The following is a 10,516-nucleotide window of genomic DNA, read 5'->3' on the forward strand; positions in this document are numbered from 1 at the left end:
ACATCAGTACTGACGAGACTGCTGCTCTTCAGAGACCGTGTATCACCGATCACCCTGAGCGCGCACACGTGAGCGTGGAGCACAGAGAAGCAGTCAGAGCTACAGGCTACAGTGAGGCTAAAAACAGAGTTCATATGACGTTTTTCGAAACAACTTTTTATGTCGCGGCTTCAAGACACTTGGATCACTATGGATGAGCAGTATGGAGGTACTCTGTGGATTCAATTTTGTGTTCTTGGACGTTAGTCTGGGGCGCTGTCTGCCATTAGGTGTGCTGGCCGCTCCACCCGCTGATCTCCGCAAAGGATGTGAGGACTCTAAAACTTCACCAGGGCCTCCATCAGCATATGGGTAAGTAGATAATGGCTGAATTTTCATTTTTGGGTGCACTATCCCTTTAAGTTGTCCTTCAACACATCTTTGGCCATCAATCTGCAACAGGGTACCTTAATCACACTGTGGGGTATGCCCACAGATGACTGATTCAGAACTTTGGCGGCCAATAACCAAGTCTGTGTTATAATTCTGACAGTGTGAGAAATAACCACATTCTTAAAGTGTGACTGCTGCTATGAGCCACTTATACAAACAAACCAATCACACTGTTGCCATGTTCCATCAGCCTGTTTAGATGCGCATCTAGAAGGATCACATAGGAAAATTATGATAGAAACGCCAAAATTCGAATTAAAATCCCCTGATTCACACAAACTAAAATACGCTCGCTTTAGCCGGGTTTTGGTTGATTCGAAAAAATTTTGATTGGTAAAATGGGGGATGGAAATAGTTATGTTCAAATTAAGTTTGACGTAGCGCACCTCTCTCCATGGTGATATCCACACTCCGGGTCGGGAAGGCGGTAATGCATTTACAAGCTGGTTGCCAACCGCCAGAAAACGTAGAAGAAGAATGCAAGACTTGTTTTGTTTCCGGTTCTGCGGTTCTGATTCTTCAAATCACTTTTGGATGGAAACATAGCTTGTGACTAAAGTAAATAAAGTAAGTTTGGAACAAGAAAGTACTGTCACGCCACCCAGTCCCATAAGATCCACGTCCACAGATGCACATCCACTGGTGAATTAATAATTCCTGTATGCCTAATGACAGATTAAGTAGTTGACTGTAATTTTGTGATTTATAACCCTCATTTTAACATATCCACACCAATTTTAGTATGTCTTAAAGTAAAAGGGTAACGTCATTATTTTCCAACCTGGACCCTAATTTCCTATGTTTTTGTGCCTAAGTGACTAACTGGAGCAACGATTTTTGGAAATTCAGTACTGAGTAAGGCTGTTGCAGCTGGCAGCCATGAAGCAGAGTGCAATGTAACCACTCAGGGCATGTCTGCACCCTCCACCTTTTGAAAGTATTTGTTTTTGCCACTAACAGGCTCAGATTGTCATTCTAATGGTCTGACAACATTATTGAAAGAATCCCTATAGAGGTAGACCTTTTGGTTAAGGGATAACATCCTTTTTGCTTAACCAGAGGTGGCCTTAAAATCTTCATCACAAAACCCACCACAATCCATTTAAATAAACAGTCATTAGGCATGTATAGAGCCAGATTTCATGTCTTACTGGCTGAAATAAGGGTTAATTTTAACCAAACCAGAGTTGGTGATTTTTGGAACAGTGGAGAGATGAACGGGATTCTCTTTTGAGTTTTCTTTTGCTTTTATTGACTTTGAATGAAGTGTGTTACAAAGATAAAAGTATAGTTAACTAAATGGAATCTGTTAGGTTTGGTGATCAAAAAGGATCTTACTCTTTAACAGAGAGGTTGACCTCTGTAAGGCTCCTTTCCATGTTATCAGACACTTAGAATAATAGTCTGAACCTATTAGTGGCAAAACAAGCACTTTTAGTGGAAGTACACTGGCGGTGCTCAATTGCCCATAAAAGTTACATTGCAACCTGTTTGTAGCAGCTTCACTAAATGCTGGACCAGTTTTAAAATTGTTGTTCCCATTAGTCACTCAGACACAAAAGCATAGGAAAATAGGGTCCAGGTTAAAAAAATGCAGAAACTACCCTTTAAGTAAAGTTAAACACTTGCTGTCAATTTTTTAGAGGCAGGTAACCTGATACGGTTTGACAAGCCTCAGTATAGACTGTTTACATCTGGTCAACTGTGGGGAACAGTGTGAAAAACAATCATGAAACAATGGCCTTTCAATTTCACGAGCTAAAGATAAAATACCTTGAGGGGAGCATGAAATGAAAACATGTTTGGTTGAATTTAAAGTGTTGCTAGAATAGTGAAATAAAAATGCGAAAACAGTCAGTCCTAGTTTAGGTGAATATACTCCTTTCTACTGCACAATATAAAAAATATTGTCATCTGAACACACTCAAGTCTTCCTCAGCATTCTTATTAACAAAAGACATGGGTCTGAGAAACTGATCATCTAACTGAGTGCAAGGCCTGCCCTTGTTGGTACGCAGACAGGCTCTACATAGGGCCATCCGTGTTGGCCACCATAGTTCTCCTACACACTTGGAACACTGGAAAATTTCAGTTGGTTGTAATCTGCAACCTCATTACTAGATGCCACTAAATTATGGACATTAGACCTTTAAACCTGTGTCCACTAAGATTTCATTTAAGACTATCTTTAATCCTGGGGTAACTAAAATCTTCCTTCAGGGTTTCATTTGAGTCCATTTTAAACTGGCTAACCCATACATGACAAAGCCATTTTCAGTTAATCTGGTTTCAAGGTCACTTTAGAGCTAAATTTAGTCCCTGCCCAGGGCACCAGGATTAAAACTTTTCTGTGGTATTTAAACGGGTGAAATTTTTACCATGTGGCTGTGTTGAGTTGTCATCCATTGAGGCACTGCAGCTCTGCTGGTGGAGCGCCTCATCGCTGTTGGAGCCAATCAGCATGGATTCAGACAGGAAGGACTGGCTGGAAGAATCCTGAGAGAAGTACTGAGATAACTCTGTCTCTGAGCTCAATGACCCCTGCTACAGACATGTGAAAATACAAGAACATATCAGGGGAAAGAAAAATCAGAAAAACACACCCACAAATTTTCTAAGTAGTTTTCCACAATAAGCTATTCAAATGAAAATGTTCCTATTTGGCCAAACATCCACTGAGAATGAATTACTGAACTTTAAATATGTTGCTGGCCAGAAACAATGGTCACAACCTGTGTCTATCAGATGAAAGGCTATCTGATGCCTTTTGATTTTATTCTATTTCTCTGATCAACAACTGTTGGTGTTAATACAACTGGAAACAGCATTGTGCCATCAAGAGGCAGGGAGGAAGAAGACTGCTGGCTGTACCCTTAAAGTGATACCTATGCCAGCAGCGTACTTCATTTGTCACCCATAATGAGAATATAGTGGCTAGAGTTGCCACCTGTCCCATATAATACGATCATCCCGTATTGAAAAATAAAATGCACTGTCCTTTACTGATTCAGTATGAGGTACAATTTATCCTGCATTACTGTGCAAACCCTTCCCTACTGCATAAACTATGCTTCCACATGCTTGGAATGACATGAGTAATATTAAACCAAAAGAGTTTCAAGAGACACAGCAGAGAAATATCAAATCAGAATTTGCGGAGGAGAATGTCACAGAATGACCAGTCTGTCACTCAGCGTTATCGTTGCCATGGTTACAGAGACTCCGACCCTCAGGACCACGGGTAGCATGCTCACTGACCCGCTGACTGACTGCTGCCTGATAAAGCTTTGATAAGGTCCTTTTATGCCCGGGTATTAAACTACGGAACTTACATGTAGGCCTACTTGCAAACAATCATTGCAGATGAGACAGAGACAGATAATTGATGATTAATTTATAGCCCTCACATTAAAACAGACTTTACAAATTGCTGCAAAATTCAGGATAAAATTAAAAGATTAAGAACATGGAAATAATGGCTTCAATGTAAGTTAATTTAAAATAATGATAATGATAAATTCATCATAAGCAAAATATTTAATTAGGGCTATGCCTAATTAAGTTTATGAATGTGCCTACAGGTAATATTTTACACAACACCGTGCAGACTGCAAAATAATACCATAATCACTAATATTGGCAAACCTACAAACAAGGCGCAACTCTAGGAGGATATAACTGTAGAATATAAAAAGTTATTTTTTTTCAATCAATCAAGTTCAATCAATCAAGTTTATTGAACAGACTCGGGGTCCATAAAAGCACATACAACATTTAAAAACACACAAAGACATTAAAGAAAAAATTCAGTGAACAAGGCACTGGTACCAATATGTCCAAAATTGGAAACCATATCTGACAGTGCTAAACTTGGGGTTAGTCAGCACCTGGATAACACCATTCATTGACCCGTTTAGACGGCATATAAATTTATACATCAAGTTCCTCAGCAGAGCTTCAAAGTTGTGAATTCTGGCCGTGCACAGTTCAGTGGCACTATTCCACCTGGGCTTGTTCAAGAGGAACCTAAAACAGTCATTGTACGCAACCCGTAGTTTGTGATGGCTCTCCTTCCTAAACTTCACCCACAAAGGGGCAGTATACAACGGTGTACAAAAACATCTAAAAAGAGTGAACTTGACATAGTCAGAACACCAGTGAAATCTCCTAGCCAGCATATTAGCCTGTGCATATAACAAGTGGTGCTGTCCATACATGTCATCATCATCTAGCAGTCGATCAATTATGAAATGTCCCAGATACTTAGTTTTACTGCAATCAGATAAAATTTGTTCTCACAGCTAGAAAGATGGAAATCTGAGGTCCATGCCCCCCTTAGCCCTACAGATCAGAACCCCACTCTTTTTTGCATTGTATTTCACATTAAATTTAATGCCATAATCAGAGCATATATATAGCAGCTGTTGAAACCCTGCACTACTAGGAGAAATAATAGCCAGGTCGTCAGCGTACATAAGATGGTTGACCACAGTGCTACCAATCATACATCCAGTGCCGCACCCAACCCCCCACCCCCGCCCTCCATTTTATTCTCATGCTCTGATTGGCATACCAGCATACCAGGATCCTAATTATGGTAACAGGCACTCCCCTTTGACTCAATTTAACAAATAATTTATGGTGATTTACCCTATCAAAAGCATTAGAAACATCAATAAAACCTACTAAAACAGAAGAATTATCTTCTATATGTTTCAACCATCTCTTTTAGAGCATAAATACATAAATCTGTGCTGTGCTTGGGCTTAAAGCCGAATTGGTTGTCTGTAGTAAGAAGAAAAGAATCTAATCTATCTATCAAAATTTTCTCCAGTACTTTGGATAACACACTGGCTAAAGCAATAGGTCAGTAGTTATCTAAACTCCCCACTTTGCCAGCTTTGTCCTTAATTGCAGGAACAAGAGTGACAGAGAGCATGGAGCCTGGCAGTGTGCCATGGGACACATGTTTAAGGTGCTCAGCAGAGATGTCATCTGAGCCACATGACTTGTTATCAGCTAACTGGGAGATAGCTAGGTAGACCTCATTGGCTGATAGTCCATCAGAGTCATTAGAGTCAATATTAACCACTTTAAAGGGGTCACTTTTAATACAGTTAAATAAATCAGAATAATGTTGCCTCCACAACTCAGCAATGTTACCCGCTCCAGAGACTCCATCTATGGTATTAGGTAGAGATGTGTTACTCGTATTAAAGCTTTCGCCTCCTTCCAGAAGCCTGTTACATCATTACCCGGGAGCTTTTCAGCCATCAGTCTGCTCTCATTACTTGTTCATGTTTGCTGACATAACACACTACATTTTTATATTTAGAATTAGTTAACTTTTTATGGTCAAGGACAGGCCCCTCTTTAGGCCTCCCTGTGAGGACCCAGGCCTTATGGGCCTCCTTGGCTACATTGTGATGGGCTGCCACATGTTTATTCCACCCTGGTATAATCTTTTGTCTGTTATTATGGTGGGTGAGGCATGGTTTACCGGCCTCAATAAAAGCACCAACTATACAGTTATTCATAGTACATAGGTCCTCTCGTTGTGCGCTTCGATTACAGTTCACATCAGTACACAAGATGGCGTCCTTGGGTAAGAACACATCACTCAGCAGTATATCTACCCTCCCATAATATAATAAAACATTCTCACTATTGAGCTTGGACCAGTCTAGCTTTGGAGTGCAGGCTGAGTGGACCTCCAGAGATAGGTCAGGAAGAGTCACACTCTACAATCGTAAAAAAGGGATCATGATCAAACATGGATGCATCATACTCAATTGTCATTGAACTAATGCTAGCATGGGCATCAGCAGTGCTTATACAGTGATCGAGCCAGGATGTGGAATGCAAGGCTTCACTAATAGTAGAAGCTATCTGCAGGCAAGAGCTTTTGGCTAGATAGGATAAGATTGTTATCTTCACAGAGCTGCACCGTATGCTTGGCAAACATTGACTTACTATCCTACTACTAACTATACAGACCACCTTTCAAACTACAAAGACGCCCTCAGTGCCGCCCGGTCCAACTCCTACTCACAACTCATTCACTCTGGCTCCAATAACCCCAAGACTGTCTTTTCCACCGTCAATAAACTCCTCAAACCCTGCGACAACACCCTGTCCTCCATCACAACTGACAAATGCAACTCCTTTCTGGCATTTTTTCAATCAAAGATCGAAACCATTTACACTCAACTCAGCAAACCCCCCCCCCCCCCCCCCCCCCTCAACACAGTACCGAAACTGCTCTCCTTAAAATCACTAACGACCTCCTCCTCTCTGCCGACTCTGGCCACCTCAGCATACTCATCCTCCTTGACCTCACTGCACTCTGCTATCCCGCCTACAAACTTCCCTCAGCATCACTGGCTCTACTATCTCCTGGCTCAAATCATGCCTCACCGACAGACATCAGTTCATCCATGTCAACAACTGCACCTCCTCCACCGTCCCCCTGCTTCAAGGTGTTCCTCAGGGCTTGGTGCTTGGTCCTCTCCTCTTCATCATCTACTTACTCCCCCTTGGTTCTATCATTTGTCATCATGGTCTCCATTTCCATTGCTACGCTGACAACATCCAAATTTCCATCTACACAAAATCCATCACCCCGGCCACCCGCTCTACCCTCACCAACTATCTGACTGAACTCCAATCATGGCTGCAAGCCAACTTCCTCAGACGGAACTGTGACAAATCTGAAATAATACTCATCAGCCCAAAATCCCTCTCTACATCAACACAAAACTTCCCTCAGCATCGACAACACCACCCTCTCTCCCTCCCCATTCATCCACAACCTTGGTATCATCTTCGACAATAACCTCTCATTTGAACATCACATCAGTCACCTCACCCAAACTGCCTTCTTTCACCTCAGAAATATTGCCCATCTCCATCCATTACTCTCCTTCTCTGCCGCTGAAACTCTTATCCATGCTTTCATCACCTCAAGACTGGACTACTGCAACAGCATCCTCTACGGCTCATCATCCAAAGTCCTCAACAAACTTCAGTACATCCAGAACTCTGCTGCCTGCCTCCTCACCCACACCCGCTCCCGTGAACATATAGCGAACCTGGGGCGACAGAGCCTTCTTCATAGCCGCCCCCTCCCTCTGGAACACCCTCCCTATACACATCCGTGACTGTCCAAATCCATCCACCTTCAAATCACTCCTCAAAACCCACCTTTTCAAATCCGCTTTTAAGCTTTAAACATTAGCTTTTAGTTCTCTGTTTCTCATGTATCCCTCTTTTTTTTCTTTTTTTCTTTGTTTTGCTCTATGCTTTTGCACCTTGTTGTTGTATTTTGTCCTTGTCTTGTTTATCCCTTCGCACTTACATGTATGTACTTCTTTTCTTTGTTTTAAATGTAAAGCGTCTTTGAGAGCTGTAAAAAGCATTATATAAATAAAATGTCTTATTATTATTATTATTATTATTATTATTATTATTATTATTATTATTTACTATCTGACAGGTCAGCATTCATGTCACCCACAACAAAGATGCTCGTGGACTGGTTCTCAGAAATGAAAGAGTTAATAAAAGCAAGTCTGTTCAGGTATTCATCTTCATTGAGTCTGGACTCATATGGTGAGTACACATTCAAGACGACAAACTCACTGTTATTCATCTTTATCTGCACACCAATGCACCAGTCTGCTTCGAGTCGGATGACACTGACCACTGGGTCATACCTTTTGTGCCAGAGGATGGCTACACCCCCAGGAATTCTTCCTCTGACGATGTGCTGCGAGAGATCAACAGTAGCCTCCCCAGCGCCATGAAAGTTAACATTAAAAGAGTTAACCCCCCCCCCAAGTCCTGTTTGGATAGAAACGTCTCCTGCTCTTAAAAGGTTTAATTTCAGGATTCCTGCATAAAACCTTCCCTATCTAGCTTTTTCCAAGTTTACCAAACAGTTTCTTTTGACAGATCAAACATTTTGCCCATGTCTCTTATCAGATATTTTCATCTTCAATATAACCGATGCAACTGATTACTATAATTGACTCTTTTCCCTTTACATATATTTTGAGAGAAGCATAGGACTTTGAACTTTATACATTAAATAACCCAAACTGGTGCAAAATGCAGGAAACTGAGTGTCTGACACTCAAAATCCTCTTGGGGAAGACCAGGTCTAGGATCAGGCTGCCAACGCAGAAAGGATCAAATACATCAAAGGTATCGAGTACCAATACCCAGTGTAACAGTCACTGGATCTAAAACATGTTAAATGAAATCAAATTTTTTCAAATGTTTTATGCGGACAAAAATCTTCAAACACATTTGTTAGGCCTATAGGATACACAAGTGTGCATCAGTGAGATATACCTAACAGTAATAAAACTGTTTATATGAATGCTTCTCAATAAATATTCCATTGTTACTCTTTTTTCAGAAATTGAATGCTGTTATTATTTGGGATCAGAAAAACCTATTCATAATAACAATAATAATAATACCACTATTATTATTATTATCATCATTATTATTATCATTATTTCAGAGCAGAAGTTATGCACATAGTATGTCCTCTATCATCCCAAGTCACAGGTTGTTTTTTTTTGTTGGAATGAGGGCTCAGTGAGTGCCTGGGTGAACGATTAATACTAATGTATTTGTATTAATATTTTTTTTGCCTTCTCCAGATTTCTGCCTAACTTGGCTTTAAGAGCAATTAAACTGAACATAGCATTGTGGGTGTACGAAATAAGCAATAATACAGTGTTGTGTGAAAACTTACCCTACTGGCAGGCTCCAGGAATCTCTTCATTGTCCAGCTGAGAGCAGGGGAACCTTCTCCCTGCTTGTCCTTTGCTGTTGGGTAGGGACTCTTACAGGACACACCTACAGATTACAAGCAAGACAGATCAGATACCCCGAGCCATGCTGCTGAACTTTCTTTCAACAGTTAGCTGAAATATGGTGCTCATATTGTAACCTGGACACCTGTAAAATGACTGCAGTGCAGGAGTAAACAAAAGAAGAGAAAATAAAAAATGTAACTGCAGGTAAAAAAAAAAAGTCACACCTTGGGAGTAAGACGAGTGCCTGTTCTTGCTCATTTTGTCCCTGTGTGTGGATCGAGCTATGATGTGATCCATCTCCTGTTCTGATACCTGAGAAAAGACAATGAGATGCAAGAGCTTTATCAAAGCTGGAACAATACAACGCTGACAACTACAAAAAAAACAACACAACAGTAATTAAGGCATCTTCATACATATCCATCTGCCAGTTTAATATGCAACTCAGTTTTATATATGTGTAGTAGGGGGTCACTATTCCATCACTGTTTGAGCCAAGGGGTCCTTGGCCTGAAAATACTGAAGAATCTATAAAAAAGAGACAGACATCCTCTTACCTTAGGGTTAGGGTGCCTGCTTATAATGAGACTGACAGGTCCAGGGCCACATTCACTGAGGATGGCATAGGCCTCACTTAGAGCAGCGTGACGGAGACTAACTGAGTCCACCTCCAGTATCTGATCTCCACGACTGCACAGAGGAGCACAGGCATTAGCACAACACTATCAAAGACCTCTCTTTGACCCAACTTAAATGCACACATGTACATTCATATGTAAACATAGAGTGCACCGGGAATGAGTCCTAAAACCCATAACTGAGTTAGCATTTTATCACACATGGTTCCATTGTCTTTGAGTCAGCAGGTTTTTTGAATGGGTTTTTGGTTAGATGCCTGAAAGAAGGTCTGTGGTTATCACAGGCTGAAGAGACTTTCATGGTTTGTTTTACAAGATAAAATATGTCAGTAAATATCCCACTTGTGAACTCTGAAGCTTCTATGTATCTTTAAAAAGGCAGTTGCTAAGAAGTGGCTAAATGAGACTACAGAACGTCATCATGCTGAGCTGGGGCCTGTATCACGAAGCAGGATTAATGTCTTAGTGAGGTAACTTCAGGGTTAACCCTGGGTTTTCGGTCTCACGAAGCCGGTTCAGTTCTTATCGGGGTAGATCACCATGGTAACTTACTCTGAACGGCTATCCTGCTCCGGAGCAGGGTAAGTTCAGGGTTGAATCTGATCCTATAAAAAG

At 41.1% G+C, this 10,516-nt stretch overlaps 1 protein-coding gene across 3 annotated transcripts in view; it reads right to left on the reverse strand.

The window, feature by feature from the left end:
* The window catches only part of pdzd2 (PDZ domain containing 2), a 108,211-nt gene that overhangs the window by 19,595 nt on the left and 78,100 nt on the right, over positions 1-10,516 (reverse strand). For 2 of the 3 annotated variants that reach the window (XM_050049930.1, XM_050049931.1), the window contains 4 exons: positions 9,821-9,953; positions 9,488-9,575; positions 9,200-9,303; positions 2,811-2,976 (listed from right to left, as the gene is read on the reverse strand). In XM_050049930.1, coding sequence (XP_049905887.1) covers positions 2,811-2,976; positions 9,200-9,303; positions 9,488-9,575; positions 9,821-9,953 — 491 coding nt within the window. The remainder of the gene's footprint in view (positions 1-2,810; positions 2,977-9,199; positions 9,304-9,487; positions 9,576-9,820; positions 9,954-10,516) is intronic. The other variant, XM_050049932.1, reaches the window with a different exon arrangement.

This window comes from Epinephelus moara, chromosome 8, assembly GCF_006386435.1.
Source record: "Epinephelus moara isolate mb chromosome 8, YSFRI_EMoa_1.0, whole genome shotgun sequence".
NCBI lineage: Eukaryota > Metazoa > Chordata > Actinopteri > Perciformes > Serranidae > Epinephelus > Epinephelus moara.